The 19,260-nt window shown below is 48.7% G+C and overlaps 1 protein-coding gene across 1 annotated transcript in view; it reads right to left on the bottom strand.

Annotated features, from left to right (window-relative positions):
* The window catches only part of WNT11 (Wnt family member 11), a gene marked incomplete at its 5' end in the record, with an annotated part of 38,095 nt that overhangs the window by 10,561 nt on the left and 8,274 nt on the right, over positions 1-19,260 (bottom strand). Inside the window, 3 exons of the mRNA XM_083362167.1 lie at positions 6,625-6,917; positions 9,403-9,680; positions 11,532-11,767. Coding sequence (XP_083218293.1) covers positions 6,625-6,917; positions 9,403-9,680; positions 11,532-11,767 — 807 coding nt within the window. The remainder of the gene's footprint in view (positions 1-6,624; positions 6,918-9,402; positions 9,681-11,531; positions 11,768-19,260) is intronic.

Raw genomic sequence — 19,260 nt, 5'->3', positions numbered from 1 at the left:
GCGCGCACTCGCCAAACCGCCGCCATCCCATCTGGAGACCTGCTGCGTTCGTCAAACATTGACGAACACGGCAGCTGTGCAAACGGGATGGCGGCGGTTTGGAGAGTGCGCACGCACCTCTCCCAAGCCGCCGCCGTCTGGAGACCTGCCGACGTTTGGGGAGGTTTGGGGAGGTGCGCGCGCACCTACGGTCATTCGGAGAGGAGCGCGCGCACCTCTCGGAATGGGCAGCGGCGCCGCTCTTTGAGAAAGCTGCCGCAGCACGTTTGCAGGCTGCCGAAAGCGGCAGCTTTGCAGACGGGCCGTCGCCGTCGCACAACCGGGAACCGGTTCCATCACACATTTTTTAAAAAATGGCAATCACGCGCGTCCGCGCATGCGCAAGAAAAACCCACACACGCACGCGGCTCCCACTTTTTTTAATGTGTGATGGAACCGGTTCCCAGTGGCTCTTTTCCTTTTTCAGGTTGCCGACCCCTGCCCTACCCCATTTCAGACAAAGGGTTGTCCCGTCTCTTTTTTTGAAAACCTCCACTGACTGAGCACCCACAACTTCTGAAGGCAAAGCCGTTCCGCTGGTTAATTTGCTCTAACCGTTAGGCATTTTCTCCTTAGTTCTAGGTTGCTTCTCTCCTTGGTTTTTTTTTGCATTCCGTTGTTTCTTGTCTTGCCTTTTGGTGCTGGACAAACCAAGAAACACCCTTCCCCCCTGTGCTTAATAAGATCGCAAGAATTAAACTTCTTTCTCCCATTTATTTCTTTTTTTCCTCCAATCTCCCTTCCTCTCATTTCCTCTTTTTTTAAGATCGATTTTTGCAATCCTGGTCTGGAAAAATAGCTCTCCGTCCTACTGCATACCAAATTAAATGGATTAAACAGAGATCTTGCTTTCTAGCATCCAGCCATATGCAGCCTGCTTAGTCCCTTTCAGAGTAAGCAGAACACAGAAGACGGGGGAGACCTGGGAAGTCCAGGTAGTCCTTGACATCATCATCATCATCATCATCATCATCATCATCATCATCATCAAAAAGTTGAAAGGGACCTCGGAGGTACAGTTGATTGATATCGCTGCACCAGGAGATTGCAGAGTCGAAGAAAAAGAACTGGGAAAAATTACGAAATACCACGACCCGGCCATCAAAACTGCACGGTTATGGACGAAACGGGTAACCGTGATACCCATTGTCATCGGGGCACTGGGAACGATGTCCAAAAACTTTGCAAAACACATCAAGAAACTGCAGCTTCCCGCAATAACTCCAGCAAAGCTACAAAAAACTGCGCTACTCGGAACATCTTCCATTTTAAGGAGATAGCTGGTTGATACCTAGGATGCTGGCAGCAATCCGTGTCAACCATTTGTCCCAGTCAATTTGAGTGTTCAGCTGACTGAGTTTCATGTTTTATGAATAAAAGTTTTATAATAATAATAATAATAAAGTTGGAAGGCACCTCGGAGGTCACCTGAGTGGTGCAAACGGGCGTGGAGCCTTCTTGGAACTGCTAAAAGGGACTGTGTTGTGGAGCTGCAGAATCACCCTGCAGAAAGCACAACTACACAACACAATCCTTTCCACAGTCCCAAGAAGGCTCCACACCCATTTGCACCACTCAGGGTAAACCCGAGGACACAGATAAACCTCCAAGTGGCCTCAACGATTCTCTAAAAGGATGCAAAGGACCAGTTTTTTTCTGCAAGGAGTATAAATCCTCCCATTCCCCACCATTCAGTCGGAACCTGAAGAAGCTTCTTGGAAGAGAAGCGGAACGTCTTCAAAGAAAAATGAGAAAGTCCGGTTGCCTCCTGAAAAAGCCCCTTTGGGACAACCCTGACCTGCATGATGGAGAATCTCCACAGACATTTAGCGATCCACTTTGGGATGAAGACCTTTCAAATGGTGCCAGAGTTTGAACAGATTTCCAGAAAACATTTGCAGACTGCAGGAACCATTTGCGCTTCGGTTTGAGACGCAGACAACACAGACCCATCCCCAACAGCCTGTGCCTGTCTTCAAGGGACGCAGGGCAAAAAAACCATCCTTGCAGCCAAGAAGGCTCCACCCCCATTTGCACCACTCAGGTGACCCTGAGCACACAGGTAAAGCTCCAAGTGGCCTCAACGACCCTCTAAAAGGAGGCAAATGACCAGCTGTCTGCAAGGAGTATAAATCCTTCCCTTCCCCACCATTCAGTCAGAACCTGAAGAAGCTTCTTGGGATGAGAAGTGAAATATCTTCAAAGAAAAACAAGGAAGTCCAGTTGTCTTGTGAAAAAGCACCTTTGGGACAACCTTGACCTGGATGACGGAGAATCCCCACAGATACCTGTTTTACCTGCAGAGAGCCGTTTTAAAGGGTTTTGCCCTTTTTGTGGGTACATATAGTAGAATCACGTAGAATCGGGTCAGCCCGTGTGTTATGGTGTGAATTCAAGAAAAGAAGTGGCTGCTTTAAGGAGTCACCAATAAGCAGATAGTCCTCCACGTACAACTGTTCATTTAGTGACTGTTCAAAGTGGCAACAGCCCTGGGAAAAAGCGACTGAGGACCATTTTTCACACTTACGGCCGTTGCAACGTCCCCATGGTCACGTGATCACACTCCAGACGCTTGGCAACTGACTCCTATTTATGACGGTCACAGCATCCCGTGGTCCTGCGATCCACTTTTGCGACCTTCTGACAAGCAAAGTCAGCGGGGGAAGCCAGATTCATTTAACAACCGTCTTATTAACTCTAGCGCTGCGGTGATTCGCTTAACAGCTGTGACAGAAAAAGTGTTGAAATGGGGGCAAAACTCACTTAATAACTGTCTCACTTAGCAACAGAAATTTTTGGGGTCAACTGTGGTCATAATTCGAGGGCAACCTGTACAGTTAAACAAGTCACTAAGCTTGAAACAACCCATTTTCCAGATTATCACAATATCTGCCAAGGAAATTTTAGATTCCTTCAAGCTTTTCCTTTATTTCAGCTTCTTCTCACACGACCCACAAGGACAGCACGGATAGTCCTCGCCGTACTACCACGGCTGAGCCCAAAAGTTCTGTAGTTAAGCGAGACACTTATGAAGTAAGTTTTGCCCCATCTTACAACCTTTCTTTGCCACAGTTCTTAAGCGAATCGCTCCAATCGTCAAGTTAGTGAGGAGGTCGTTAAGTGAATTTGAGCCCAATGTTTCCGTTGCTAAGCAAGGCAGTTGCTGAATGAGTTGTGCCTCAGCTTGCGACCTTTTTGCCACAGTCGTTAAGCGAATCACCACAGTTGTTAAGTCAGGGGTCATCAAACTTGGCCCTTTTAGGACTCGTGGACTTCAACTCCCAGAATTCCTCAGCCAGCATGGGGGAACTATGGCCCCTTCATGACTCGTGGACTTCAACTCCCAGAATTCCTCAGCCAGCATGGGGGAACTATGGCCCCTTTATCACTTGTGGACTTCAACTCCCAGAATTCCTCAGCCAGCATGGGGGAACTATGGCCCCTTCATGACTTGTGGACTTCAACTCCCAGAATTCCTCAGCCAGCATGGGGGAACTATGGCCCCTTTATGACTCGTGGACTTCAACTCCCAGAATTCCTCAGCCAGCATGGGGGAACTATGGCCCCTTTATGACTCGTGGACTTCAACTCCCAGAATTCCTCAGCCAGCATGGGGGAACCATGGCCCCTTCATGACTTGTGGACTTCAACTCCCAGAATTCCTCAGCCAGCATGGGGGAACTATGGCCCCTTTATGACTCGTGGACTTCAACTCCCAGAATTCCTCAGCCAGCGTGCCTGGCTGAGGAATTCTGGGAGTTGAAGTCCACAAGTCATAAAAGGGCCAAGGTTGAAGACCCCTGTGTTAAGTGAATCATCCAGTCCTTAAGCGGATCTAGCTTTCTCCCCCCACCCCCTTCCCCATTTGACTTTGCTTGAGGGAAGCTTAGACTTGGTGATCATATGACCTGGGGACACAACGATGATCATCAATCTGAGTCAGTTGCCAAGCGTCTGAATTTGGACGACGTGCCGCAAGGGTCACAAGAGTGGGGGAAACGGTAGAAAGTCGCTTTTTTTCCAGTGCCATTGTACCTTTGAACAGTCACTAAGTGAACCTTCGCACAGTGCATAAGGATGAGGCAAAGGTACGGAGTAACTTTAAGAGCAAAGTGCGCAACTGCAACCTGGGATACCTCGAGAGGTGTGATTAATCGATCCCAGCTCACTGTAATACTCGGCCAGGTCTGCATTCCGGCCGTAAATCCATTAAGGGCCCCGTTGCAACATTGGTGGGACCCGAGCAGATGGAGACGGGGAGACAAAGGTGGGCTGGAGAGGGAGGGAGGGAGGGAGGGAGGGAGGGAGGGAGGGAGGGAGGAAGGAAGGAAGGAAGGAAGGAAGGAAGGAAGGAAGGAAGGAAGGAAGGAAGGAAGGAGGGAGGGTGGGAGGGAGGGAGGAAGGAGAGGGCAATGGAAAGGACAGAGGGAGGGAAGAGAGAAGGAAGGAAGGAAGGAAGGAAGGAAGGAAGGAAGGAAGGAAGGAAGGAAGGAAGGAGGGAGGGAGGAGAGGGCAATGGAAAGGACAGAGGGAGGGAAGAGAGAAGGAAGGAAGGAAGGAAGGAAAGAGGGAGGGAGGGAGGGAGGGAGAGAGGGAGGGAGGAAGGAGAGGGCAATGGAAAGGACAGAGGGAAGGAAGAGAGAAGGAAGGAAGGAAGGAAGGAAGGAAGGAAGGAAGGAAGGAAGGAAGGAAGGAAGGAAGGAAGGAAGGAGGGGGCAATGGAAGGGAGGGAGGAAGGGAAGGCACCAGGCTAAAAACCAGGAGGTGGTGAATTCTAGTTCTGCTTTGGGCACGAAAGCCAGCTGGGTGACTTTGGGCCAATCAGCAGGAGAGCCTGAGTCCGAATGATGTTTTGCTGACTAAGGAGTCCCAGGGGCCTGATAGCCCAAACATCTGGAAGACAGGGATCACCAAGTCCTCCCTCTCTGAAGCACCCCTGGCTCACCTGCTGTGGACAGAGAGCTCTTGACTTACAACCATTTGTTCAGTGAGCACTGGTAGTCACAACAACATTCAAAAAAGCAACTTATGACCTTCTCTCTCTCTTATGACCATTGCAGCATCTCCTCGGTCACAGGACCAAAATTTGTAGGTTTGGCCACTGACGTACTTATGACAGTTGCCACGTCCTGGGTGGGGGTCATGTGACCCCCTTTTGCGACCTTCTGACCAGCAAAATCAATGGGGCTGCCAGATTCATTTAACAACTACATAACTAGCTTCACGGTGGCAGTGATCCACTTAACGACTGGGGCCAGGTTGTAAAATGGGACAAAAACTCGCTTCAACCAATGTCTAGTCGAACAAGGGGCTCGGCTATGGTCGTAACCCGAGGATTACCTGTATTGGATTTATCAGAAGACGGTTGCTAACATTTCTTGGACTGGCCTACCACGCAGGGCTGACGTAAAACTTTCCTTGGGGCAACCTCCAGCTGTGCCAACACATCAGCCCAATGGAGGGAGGCCGAGATCGAATGGGGCAAATCTGCAAAGCTGCATTCCCCAGAAGGCAATTTCACCTGGAGACCATTTATGCAAAAACAGATAAACGCGGATCGAGGGATCACGGATCCTCCGAATCCAGTCTGCTTCCAGGCCAGCTGGACCCCTGCCCATTCGCCATGGGGTTGCTCCAATCCCAAGACTTTTATTGGGCCAAAGGAAAAGGACCATTGGTCCAATGAAAATCGTCCGTGCGGAAAGCAAAATATTAAGACAAACTGCGGGATGACGGGGGGAACGGTACGTCGGGACACGCTTCTACCTAAGGATCAGCCTCGGGCAGCTGCCCCCTCCCCCAGATGTGTTGGATGCCAGCTCCCATCAATGTCATTCAATGAAGCAGCGTGATGGGGCTGAGGGAATAGTACTTGTTGGGAAACATCCAACCAGGCATTGGAGTAGTCGGGGTTAAGCAGGGAACTAGCCTCGCATCGTTGTGAAGCTGCAAAAGACCTGTCAACTGGGCTCAAGAGAAGACATTTTTCCTCAGCTATGAAAAGCCGAAAAAAAATCTTTGCTGCATCTGACTTTCCTTTCACCACCAGACACGTCCACAGCTGAGCGTCCTTTCGGCTTTGGCCCAGTCGCTTCATTCTTTCTGGTGCTACTAGTACTAGCCCTCTGCTCTTCCCCAGTAACCTTTGAACTCTGGTGCTGGAGAAGTCTCCTGCGAGTCCCTTGGGCTGCAAGGCGATCAAACTGGTCAGTCCTAGAGAGGAGATCAACCCTGACTGCTCTTTAGAAGGCCAGATCCTGAAGCTGAAACTCAAATACTTTGGCCACCTAATGAGGAGGAAGGACTCACTGGAGAAAAGCCTAATGCTGGGAAAGATGGAGGGCAATAGAAGAAGGGGATGACAGAGAAGGAGGTGGCTGGAGGGAGTCACTGAAGCAGGAGGTGTGAGCTTAGATGGACTCCAGAAGATGGTAGAGGACAGGAAGGCCTGGAGGAAGATTGTCCATGGGGTCGCGATGGGTGGGACACGACTTCGCAGCTAACAACAACATGAAAAGCAGCCACCCACCAAAGGGGTCCAAAATTCAGAAGAACCACCCAGGCTCACACCTGGAGACTCCTTACCTGTCCTGCGTCCCGTAGGAGCCCACTTTCTCATTCTTCATGCAGAAATCAGGAGAGCTGTGCAGGTAAAGCAGCTCGCTCTCTTTCACGGGACGGATGTCGAGCTCCTTGGGCACCAGATGCTTGCGGGTGCCCATGGCCCGGTGGACGACCTTGGTGGCCGACAGGTATCTGTTTTTTAAGTCCAGGGCGATGTCCTTCAGCTCTTGAAGGCCCTTCCAACACGTCTTGATCGAGCAGGAACCAGACACTCCGTGACACTTGCATTTCATCTCCAAGGAGGCTTTCAGCGACTGTGGGAAAAACGGCAACACACACGAAGGTTGACGGAAATGTCCTTCTTTCCCCCGACATCCCAACATGCTTGGGGACATGCCTAGGAATCCTGAATCGTGCATACATTTTCTGTCCTTGGGATGGGAGGTCATAGAAACAGGCGGCTGGAAGGGACCTTGGAGGTGTTTCTAGTCCAGGCGTCCCCAACCTACGTGGCCGTGGCCTCTTGGCTAGTGGGAATGGTGGCCACCGCGCGCCCGCATGCCCCCTCCCCACTCGCGCTAGCACCCACAGCCTCGTTTGTAGATGCGTGCGCATCAACAGGACCGCTAGCACAGGCGGATGTACGTGGCCTGTTTGCACAGGCACGGACAGGGCAGCTAACGCCAGGGGCGTGCACGGCACATTTGTGCCTGCACGAACGGGGCTGCTAGCCACCCTGGGGGAGGGTGCTCCTGGCTGTCGGTGCATGTGCATGGCGCTAGACCGTACGCGCCTGCACGAACAGGGCCGTGAGTGCCGGGCGGCCCTGTTTGCACGGGCACGTGTGCGCACGCCAATTTGCCAAGCTGCTCTCCTTCCCTCTGGGCCACGAGCTCGAAAAGGTTGGAGACCTGTGTTCTAGTCCGACCCCCTGCTCAGCCAGAAGATCTTACACCATTTCAGACATTTCAGTCCAGTTTTTTCTTAAAAACCTCCAGTGATGGAGCACCTACAACTTCTGGAGGCAGGTGGTTCCACTGGTTAATTGTTCTCACAGTGAAGAAATTTCTCCTTATTTCTAGGTTGCTTCTCTCTTTAACCGCCGTCTACTCATTGCAGGTACTCCTTGACTTACAACCATTCGTGTAGCGGCTGTTCGAAGTTACAACGGCGTTGAAAAAAAGGGATTTATGACCGTTTTTCACAATTAGGGGCCATTGGAGTGTTCCCCACAGTCACTCACTGCTATCAAATATGTCTGTCCAAAGATTCAGTTAGCGACCGCATGGTTCATTTAACAACTCTAGTGATTTCTTGAACAACCATGTAAAAAAAAAAGGTTGTAAAATCAGGCAAGATTCACTTAACAATTGCCTGGCTCAGCACAAAGCAAAATCACACAAAAATTCGGTAATGCTTGGGCATAGGACAGGGTTAGGCAACCTTAGCTCTTTTATGACTCGTGGACTTCAACTCCCAGAATTCCTGAGCTGCCTCAGGAATTCTGGGAGTTGAAGTCCACAAGTCATGAAGGGGCCATAGTTCCTCCATGCTGCCTCAGGAATTCTGGGAGTTGAAGCCCACAAGTCATGAAGGGGCCATAGTTCCTCCATGCTGCCTCAGGAATTCTGGGAGTTGAAGTCCACAAGTCATGAAGGGGCCATAGTTCCTCCATGCTGCCTCAGGAATTCTGGGAGTTGAAGCCCACAAGTCATGAAGGGGCCATAGTTCCCCCATGCTGGCTGAGGAATTCTGGGAGTTGAAGTGCGCAAGTCATGAAGGGGCCATAGTTCCCCCATGCTGCCTCAGGAATTCTGGGAGTTGAAGCCCACAAGTCATGAAGGGGCCATAGTTCCCCCATGCTGGCTGAGGAATTCTGGGAGTTGAAGTCCACGAGTCAAAGAAGAGCCAAGGTTGCCTACCCCTGGCATAGGATAAGCATGCTGTTTATTTGTGGTGGATCTACACAAATCTGTTACCCTTGATGAAACCCATTATCTACCCTTTGATTTTACTGCTTTGGTTATTTTGCCCTCTAGGCAACTTAATCTAAGTTTGTTTGTGCAGAATAATCCTCTTGCACAGGGCTGTGGCTTCTTCAGCTGCATGAGTGGCTGGCTGGAGTGTACACACAGCTCAGCGTGCATGAGCAGCGGGCCCAGCAGGCACTAGTGTGCATGCTCACTATCCAGCTACTTGCACAAGGGGTACGTGCGCACATGCGCACCAGCCAATCACTCTTGCGGCCTGCTTCCCCTCTCCTCCCCACCAGCTAGGCTGCCAAGCCAACAAAGGTTGGGGACCGCTGCTCTTGCAGACTCAGAGTGAGTTTGCATTCTGCCATCCCTTCTTTATTTTTCATTTATTCATTCATGAGATTTTTATACGGCCTCTCTTATTTTTTTAATAAACAACTCAAGGTGGTGACTAATGCTCCTTCTTCACCTATTTTTCCCACTACAACAACCCTGTGGGGTAGGTTGGGCTGAGAAAGAATCGCTGCTCCAAAGTCCCTCGGCCGGCTTTCATGCTTAAGGGGGGGGGGACTAGAACTCCCAGTCCCATGGTGCTTGGCCCAAATTCGCCCAGACGGCTTTCATGCCTAAGGCAGGGCTAGAACTCCCAGCCGCCTAGTGCTTGGCCCAAATTCCCCCAGCTGGCTTTCATGCCTAAGGCAGGACTTGAACGCCCAGTTGCCTGGTTTCTAGGCCAGCACCTTAACCACTACACAAAACTACTAATTTGTTACACCCCAGTTGGTGATTGCAATAATGAGAATGACCCTCGTGGATTGGTTACCTGTCTCCCTACTTCACTGTTGTGCAGATGCATCAGCTTATTGGCTTGTGATCCTGATTTTTTCATCTTCATGGGAGCATCTGAAAATTTGGACCCCATGACAAGACCATAGTTGAGGTTGTCAGCACATCCTCCCCAGCGATACCCAGGTCCAGGTGTCTCACCTGGGATGGGACCACAGGAGCAGCCGGGGAGGTCCCCGGTGGTGCAGGCTCGGGCGATGGTGTGGCTGATGGCTGCAGCGGAGAGAGCGTACACAAAAGCTGACTCCCTGGTACCTGGAAAAGAGAGCGACAAATCACACATTGCCCTGTAGGCCAGCGGACCCCGACCCTTCCAACTTGGTGGCCAGGCCTGGCCCACACTGAGCAGAGGAGGGGGGGCAGGTGAGTGGCAGGCGCACGTGCGCACACACGCACCAACCACTCCATTTTTGTGAGCAATGTGCATGCGTGCCCTCCACTTGCACGAATGGAGCTTGGCATGCGCGTGGAGGGTGCGGGCACTCGTGCATGAAGAGGTGAGGCCACGTGCCCGCATGAAGCTCCCCTCACGCGAGGGGAGGGTGCTTGCACTCGTGCGCAAAGCACCACTCGTGTGAGCCCAGGGCATTTGAGCAGAGGGTGCTTGCATGAGTGTTGCTTCGTGTGCAACTGCAAACGTCCTCCACGTGCACAAGCAGTGCTTGGCCTGTGAGTGCAAGTGCCCTCTGCTCATGCGTGGTGCTTCATATACGAGTGCAAGCACCCTTCGCTCATGCAATTGGTGCTTTGCGTGTGAGTGCAAGTAGCCTCTGCTCACGCAAGTGGTGCTTCACATGCGTGCCCTTGCCCATCTCTCCCGCGATCCGGTTCCAAACACGTTGAAGCTCTGGGGTTCGGGATGCCTGCTGTAGACCCTCTAAACCAGGGGTAGGCAACCTTGGCTCTTTTATGACTCATGGACCTCGACTCCCAGAATTCCTCAGCCAGCATGGTGGAAATATGGCCCCTTCATAACTTGTGCACTTCAACTCCCAGAATTCCTGAGCCAGCATGAGGGAATTATGGCCCCTTCATAACTTGTGGACTTCAACTCCCAGAATTCCTCAGCCAGCATGGGGGAACTATGGGGGAACTATGGCCCCTTAATGACTTGTTAGACTTCAACTCCCAGAATTCCTCAGCCAGTGAGGGGGAACTATGGCCCTTTAATGACTTGTGGACTTCAACTCCCAGAATTCCTGAGCCAGCATGAGGGAATTATGGCCCCTTCATGACTCGTGGACTTCAACTCCCAGAATTCCTGAGCCAGCATGAGGGAATTATGGCCCCTTCATGACTTCAACTCCCAGCACTACTGGCTCAGGAATTCTGGGAGTTGAAGTCCACAAGTCATAAAAAAGCAAGGTTGCCTACCCCTGAATCTAAACAAAGAGCTAACCAGGTTCACCAGAATGCGCTCTAGCAGAAAAAAACCTAAACTAGGTTTCTGTTGACTGTTTTGAGCCTTGTCAGAACCCAGCTGGGAAGCTCACAAACGGGCGATCCCATGATTCCGGGCTGCTGCAATTATCATAAATACAGGTAGTCCTCAATGTATGACCAAAATTGAGCCCAAAACCTCTAAGTGAGATGTTTTTGAGTTTTGCTCCATTTGACGACCTTTTTTTGCCACGGTTGCTAAGTGAATCACTGCAGTTGTTAAGTGAGTGACTTGGTGGGAATCTGGCTTTCTTTGACAGACGGTCATGAGAGGGGATCACGTGACCCCAAGATACTGCAACCGTCATAAATACAAATCAGTTACCAAGTGCCTCAATCTCGGAGACGCCGCCACGGTCGTAAGCATGGGAAAAAACAGTCGTAAGTCACTTTTTTTCCGCCCGGTGCCATCGTAACTTGGAACGGTCACTAAACGAATGGGTAAGTCAAGGACTGTCCGTACGAAAGCCCTGAATCTCGATCACGTGGCCGTAGGGATGCTGCCACGGCGCTGTGTCCGGGCTCACAGGTTGCTGTAACTTTGAACGGTCGCTAAACGAGCAGCTGTAAGTCGGGGACCATCTGTCAAGAGCCAAGTGGGGGGCAGTAGCTAATTCGAGGGACCTTCTCGAAGTCTCGAAAACCTGGGGAAGAAATTTCGCTCACCTCTCTCCAAATCCAGGAAGTAATTCGGCGCCCGCTCGATGGACGAGCAATTCCACCGCATGTCGGAAAAAGCCTGGCGGCACGTCTTGATGACCTCTCGGGCAGCCTGGATAATCGTCTGCATCAGTTCCAGGTTGCTGCGGCAGAGTTGCACTTGAGAAACGACCAGCCCTTCCAGCTGCTTGCAGTGCTGGGTCTGGTTCAAGGCCAAAACCGAAGGAGTCTTGAACAAAGCTCTGAAAAGGAAAGGGGACCATCAGGTGAGCCGTCGACCTGGACAGCCTCAACTGGAAGGAAAACGCGGCGGGGAGACATTGCAGGGAGAGAGTAGGAACTGGAGGAGGAGACTAACCTGGCCCTTTGAAGAAAGGTGCAAGATTCTGTTAATTTAACCTTATAGTAAAGCCAGAGCGAGGAGTACTGAGCGTGCATCTTTTCCTGGACTACCTTGCAAGGCTGACATCAATCTTGCAAGGGTCGAAGTCGACTTCTCCCCATCTCCTTTACAGCCTAAGAAACTAGGAAGGGTCCTTCCTAATATGTTTGCCACACCCATGAAAGCCGAATGGGTGACTTTGGGCCAATCACCAGGAGACGGTGATTTCTAGTCCCTCCTTGGCCATCAAAGCCAGCCGGATGACTTTTGGCCAATCATCAGGAGACAGTGAGTTCTAGTCCTGCCTTAGGCATGAAAGACAGCTGGGTGCCTTTGAGCCAATCACCAGGAGTCTGTGAGTTCTAGTCTTTCCTTAGCCATGAAAGCCAGCTGGGTGCCTTTGAGCCAATCACCAGGAGACGGTGAGTTCTAGTCCCACTTTAGCCATCAAAGCCAGCCAGATGACTTTGGGCCAATCACCAGGAGACAGTGAGTTCTAGTCCCGCTTTAGCCATGAAAGCCAGCTGGGCGCCTTTGAGCCAATCACCAGGAGACAGTGAGTTCTAGTCCCGCCTCGGCCATGAAAGACAGGTGGGTGCCTGTGAGCCGATCACCAGGAGTTCTAGTCTTCCCTTTGCCATGAAAGCCAGCTGGGTGCCTTTGAGCCAATCACCAGGAGACAGTGAGTTCTAGTGCTGCCTTAGCCATGAAAGCCAATTGGATGACTTTGGGCCAGTCACCAGGAGACAGGGAGTTCTAGACCCGCCTTGGTCTTGAAAGCGAACTGGGTGATTTTGGGAAAGTTTCTCACTCTCAGCTGAGCCTACCTCACAGAGTTGTTGTTGTGAGAAAAATAGGAGGAAGGTGTATTGACTACTTTGAGTTAGGCAAGATAAAACCCAACCTAATAATCTAACTTCAGGCTAATCAGTCTAATCAACATGTTCTCCTTGGATACGTTCATCAGTTTTTTTTAGGCTTAGACTATCATGCTAGATATAGATAGATGACAGATAGATATCGATGAAGATAGAGATAGAGATACAGAGATAGAGATATAAGTACATAGTAGATAGATAGATAGATAGATAGATAGATAGATAGATAGATAGATAGATAGATAGATAGATAGATAGATATAGAGAGATAGACATATGTATATATAGATATAGATATTTTAATATTAAATATCTATCTATTGCGGTTACCTTGTGGTTTAATAACCTCTGGCAAGTTTAGCCTTCTTGTTTGCCAAATTTTAAAAAAAATAATAATAATCAGAAGTTGGAAGGCTTTTGGGAGGCGAGGACGGTGGGTCATAGCACGAAGGAAGACTGCTTGGGTTCCGGATTCCAATTCCTCCGAGAAGGAACTGGAAAGGTTTTGTGATTTCATAAAAGCTTCTCTAATCCAGGGCTTTTTAACTGAGGCTATTAAATCCATTTACGTCTGCCATAAAACCCATCCATTAAGGACCACCGTCCACTTGGAGGCCCGCCGGTTGGCATTGAGCCCACAGATGTGACCTTAAGGACCTGTATCAGTTCCACACAGCCAGATGGAGGCTCTACAAGCGCAATAGGATTGGTGGGAAGGTCCTTTTGCAACTGGGAGCCCTAAAGCTACTTCGGGTGAGCAAATATCGGAACAGTTGACCTCTCTCTGAAATGCAAGCCTAGCCACTCTCTGTGAGTGGACCAAGGAATCTTAACATTTTTCTAGCACGCTCCCAAATGGCCCGAATTGTTGTCAGTTCTTGCCAGAATTTCCATTTTCCTTTCCAACTATATTACAAAGTTGACTTCCTTCCTCTGGGGAGAACAAATGGCTGATTGGCAGCCCCTAAAGATGACTCTCCACTGGATAGGAGGAGATTATTTTTCCACCCTGATCCTTTTCTAACAAAATGAAATTCCTATCTATCTATATCTATCTATCTATCTATCTATCTATCTATCTATCTATCTATCTATCTATCCATCCATCTCTATCTCTCTCTATCTCTATCTCTCTATCCATCCATCTCTATATCTGTCTGTCTGTCTATCTATCTATCTATCTATCTATCTATCTATCTATCTATCTATCTATCTATCTAATCATCTGCATCTATGTATCTATCCATCTTATCTGTCTATCATCTATCTATATCTCTCTCTATCTATCTATCCAAACATCCATCTATTTTTATGTATCTATGTATCTATGTATCTGTCTGTCTGTCTGTCTGTCTATCTATCTATCTATCTATCCAAACATCCATCTATCTTTATGTATCTATGTATCTGTCTGTCTGTCTGTCTGTCTGTCTGTCTGTCTGTCTGTCTGTCTGTCTGTCTATCTATCTATCTATCTATCTATCTATCTATCTATCTATCTATCTAATCATCTGCATCTATGTATCTATCCATCTTATCTGTCTATCATCTATCTATATCTATCTTATCAAATTATTTATCTATATCTATATGTATCTACCCATCCATCTTATCTGTCTTACTCTGTTTGGCTCTCTATCTCTAACATTTCTTTCTATATCTCTGTCTGCTATCTATCTATCTATCTATCTATCTATCTATCTATCTATCTATCTATCTATCTATCTATCTATCTATCTATCTATCTCTGTCTCAGGACCCAAACCTTTGTAAAAGTTGCTAAAGAGATTCGAGATGCCCCAAGCCTTTTATGCAAGACATCCCAGTGAGGGAGATTGACTAGTGGTTGGGAAGAGAAACATCTTGCAGTGTGAAAGCAAGCCAAGGAGTCCAGTTAATTCTTGGGTTTCACTGTTTCTCATTGAATGAGGCGTGCTTACAAGAGCTGGCCACAGTGGATAAATACAGCCTCTGATCATCTTTCATTTGTTTCCAAACTTTTTAATAAGAAACGTCATTTCTATAAACCAGTCTTCCGTGATCTAGAGGCTTGGGACTATCATTCCCATCATGCTGGTTGGCGGTGATGGGAATTGTAATCCACTGGGTCTTGAGGGCACCAGGAGAAAGAGAGAGAGACACGCATTGTGGCTTGATGGAGTTGCCCAAAATTGAAAAGCAGCATCAGATGTAGCTAAGAATACTTTTGGTCAGAATGTATTTATGAAAGCAAAAATGGACTTGTAATCTCTGGATTTAAATGTTCTTTTTTTGTGCTCCTCTGGGTTTTAAATGTATTTATTCGTCGTATTTTTACATCTGCCCGCCTCACCATAAAAGTGACTATAGGCAAGCCATTTGTCAGGTTAAAGCAGCGGAGTCCAACCTGTGAAGTAGGTTGGGCTGAGAGAGAGTGATTGGTCCAGGTCACCTAGCTGGCTTTCAGACCTAAGATGGGATTAGAACTCATGGTCTCCCTTTTTCTAGCCAGGGGCCTTAACCACTAGACCAGGGATAGGCAACCTTGGATCTTTTATAACTCGTGGACTTCAACTCCCAGAATTCCTGAACAGGCCATGCTGAGGGGAAAGGGAGAGGTTTCCAAGCTGAGACATGCTGGCTGAGGAATTCTGGGAGTTGAAGTCCACGAGTGATGAAGGGGCCATAGTTCCCCCAGGCTGGCTCAGGAATTCTGGGAGTGGAAGTCATGAAGTCATGAAGGAGCCATAGTTCCCCCATGCTGGCTCAGGAATTCTGGGGGTTGAGGTCCACAAGTCAGGAAGGGGCCATAGCTCCCCCATGCTGGCTGAGGAATTCTGGGAGTTGAAGTCCACGAGTCATGAAGGGGCCATAGTTTACCCCATGCTGGCTCAGGAATTCTGGGAGTTGAAGTCATGAAGTCATGAAGAAGCCATAGTTCCCCCATGCTGGCTCAGGAATTCTGGGAGTTGAAGTCTACAAGTCATAAAAGAGCCAAAATTGCCTACCCCTGCACTAGACCACATTGGTTCTCGGTATGGATTAGAGTTCACTGAGAATTCACTGAGTGAAATTTAAATTGTAGCGATCCAGTTTTGGTCACCATGATGTAAAAAAGATGTTGAGACTCTGGAAAGTATGCAGAGGAGAGCAACAAAGATGATCAGGGGACTGGAGGCTAAAATGTATAAGGAACGGTTGCTGGAATTCAGTATGTCTAGTTTAAGGAAGAGAAGGATGAGGGGGGACAGGATAGCAGCCTTCCAGTATCTCAGGGGCTGCCCCAAAGAAGAGGGAGTCAAGCTCTTCTCCAAAGCACCTGAAGGCAGGACAAGAAGCAACGGATGGAAACTCATCAAGGAGAGATTCAACCTGGAACTAAGGAGGAACTTCCTGACAGTGAGAACAATTGACCAGTGGAACAACTTGCCCTCAGAAGTTGCAGGTGTTTCATCACTGGAAGTTTTTAAGAAGAGATTGAACAACTGTTTATCTCAAATGGTAAGGTTTCCAGCCTGAGCATGGGGTTGGACTAGAAGACCTCCAAGGTCCCTTCCAATTCTGTTATTCTGTTGTTATGAACAGAATAGAATAGAATAGAATAGAATAGAATAGAATAGAATAGAATAGAATAGAATAGAATAGAATAGAATAGAATAGAATAGAATAGAATAGAATAGAATAGAATAGAATAGAATATGTGGAATGGAATAGAATAGAATAGAATAGAATAGAATAGAATAGAATAGAATAGAATAGAATAGAATAGAATAGAATAGAGAAGATAACAAAGAATGTGATGAGAATAGAATAGAATAGAATAAAGAGACTAGACTAGACTAGACTAGACTAGACTAGACTAGACTAGACTAGACTAGACTAGACTAGACTAGACTAGAATAGAATAGAATAGAATAGAATAGAATAGAATAGAATAGAATAGAATAGAATAGAATAGAATAGAATAGAATCTGGAAGGGACCTTGGAGGTCTTCTAGTCCAGCCCCCTGCTCAAGCAGGAGGACCTATACCATCTCAGACAGGTGACTGTCTAGTGTCTCTTCTTAAAAATCTCCAGTAATGGAGCACCCACAACCTCTGGTGGCCAGCTGTTCCACTGGTTAATTGTCCTCACTGTCAGGAAGTTTCTCCTTAATTCCAGGTTGCTTCTCTCTTTGGTCTGTTTCCAACCATTGTTTCTCATTCTTCTGTCTGCATAATAATTATTATTATGCACTTGTGACTCCAAGCTAGAATTTACTCAGAGTCTTAGCTTGATGGGAAAAAAAAATAGGCAAGGCTGGAAAAAGATATATCAGCTTTTCTGCGACAGTCGTAAGTGCAAGGAGCCAGTTGTAGAGCCACTGTTAATTCAAAGAGTCATTAAATGAATGGTTGTCCAGGTAGTCCTTGACTTACAATAGTTCATTTAGTGACGATTCAAAGTCACAACGGCAGTAAAAAGTGACTTATGACCGTTTTTCACACTTATGAACGTTGCAGCACCCCCAGGGTCACCCCGTGCTTGGCAACTGACTCATACTTATGACGGCGGCAGTGCTCCCAGGGCTCAAGTGATCCCCTTGTGCGACCTTCCGACAAACAAAGTCAATGGGGAGAAGCCGGACTCATTTAATGACCGGGATTACTAACTTAAAGAACTGCAGTGACTCACTAAAATGACGCTGGCAAGAAAGGTCGTGAAATGGGGCGAAACTCACTTAACAACTGTCTCGCTTAGCGGCAGCAGTTTGGGGCTCAGTTGTGGTCGTACGAAGAGGACTAGCTGCAGTTGACCATTTCACTGTGATCAATCGAACTGGGTGTATTTTGCCCTGCAATCCATGGTTGCGTTCACATAACACGCCATGCTAAGGCACGGAAACCCTATGATGGTTTAATGGGAGTCACCCACTATGGCGAAGCTTCCGTAGCAGGCTGTCCACAAGCTAACCAACTTTGGTTGAGCCTAACCTAGTCTTGCGGTGTGAGCAGACCCCCCACAGGGCCGAGGAGGTGGCCAACATCTTTTAAAAAAAATACTGCATATTTTAACTTCTGTGCGGCATTAAAATTCGATAGATACATAAACTAGGTTAACTAAATAAAATTAAGCAGTAAAGGTTCCAAGCGCCCCAGTCAATTTCACAGGCACCTTTTATTTGCGCTGCATCGTTCTTTATTGTCTGCCCACATTTTTTTTCCCCAGCGTTGCCTCATTTTTATTCCATCTATCCCACTATTAGCCCTGCAGGCAAAAACTCTGGCAGTTTCGTGTTGTTTTTTTCCCCTGCCAAGTTTTGTTCAGCCTGATGTAAAAGAATTTGTGTTGGCATTTCCTTCCAAGGATTCTAGTGGAATTCTCTTGGCTGGAGGGGTGTGTTCCCAGATTTTTTTATTTTTTTTTTGGTGAGGAGGAATAAGGGGCTGCTCAGAGCCCCCTTGAACTGCGAGATAGAGGGAGGAGGAGGAGGAGGAGGAGATGAGGAAGGAGGAGGAGAAAAAGGAGAGGGAGAGAAGGAGATGAAGGAGGAGGAGGAGGAGGAGAAAGAGGAGAGGGGGAGAAGGTGAAGGAGGAGGAAGAGCAGAAGGAGGAGGAGGAGCTGGAGGAGGAGGTGAGGAAGGAGGAGATGAAGAAGAAAGAGGAGGAGGAGGAGGAGATGAGGAAGAAGAAGGAGAAAAAGGAGAGGGAGAGAAGGAGATGAAGGAGGAGGAGGAGGAGGAGAAAGAGGAGAGGGGGAGAAGCAGAAGGAGGAGGAGGAGCAGGAGGAGGAGGAGGAGCTGGAGGAGGAGGTGAGGAAGGAGGAGGAGATGAAGAAGAAAGAGGAGGAGGAGGAGGAGGAGATGAGGAAGGAGGAGGAGGGAGAGGGAGAGAAGGAGATGAAGGAGGAGAAAGAGGAGAGGGGAGAAGGTGAAGGAGAAGGAGGAGCAGAAGGAGGAGGTGAGGAAGGAGGAGGAGATGAAGAAGAAAGGAGGAGGAGGAGGAGGAGATGAGGAAGGAGGAGGAGGGAGAGGGAGAGAAGGAGATGAAGGAGGAGGAGGAGAAAGAGGAGAGGGGAGAAGGTGAAGGAGAAGGAGGAGCAGGAGGAGGAGATGAGGAAGGAGAAGGAGAAAAAGGAGAGGGAGAGAAGGAGATGAAGGAGGAGGAGGAGGAGGAGAAAGAGGAGAGGGGGAGAAGCAGAAGGAGGAGGAGGAGCAGGAGGAGGAGGAGGAGCTGGAGGAGGAGGTGAGGAAGGAGGAGGAGATGAAGAAGAAAGAGGAGGAGGAGGAGGAGGAGATGAGGAAGGAGGAGGAGGGAGAGGGAGAGAAGGAGATGAAGGAGGAGAAAGAGGAGAGGGGAGAAGGTGAAGGAGAAGGAGGAGCAGAAGGAGGAGGTGAGGAAGGAGGAGGAGATGAAGAAGAAAGAGGAGGAGGAGGAGGAGGAGATGAGGAAGGAGGAGGAGGGAGAGGGAGAGAAGGAGATGAAGGAGGAGGAGGAGAAAGAGGAGAGGGGAGA

This window comes from Vipera ursinii (genome assembly GCF_947247035.1).
Source record: "Vipera ursinii genome assembly, chromosome: 4".
Lineage (NCBI taxonomy): Eukaryota > Metazoa > Chordata > Lepidosauria > Squamata > Viperidae > Vipera > Vipera ursinii.
The sequence above is the reverse complement of the archived record's forward strand: the minus strand, read 5'-3'. Positions and strand labels throughout refer to the sequence as shown.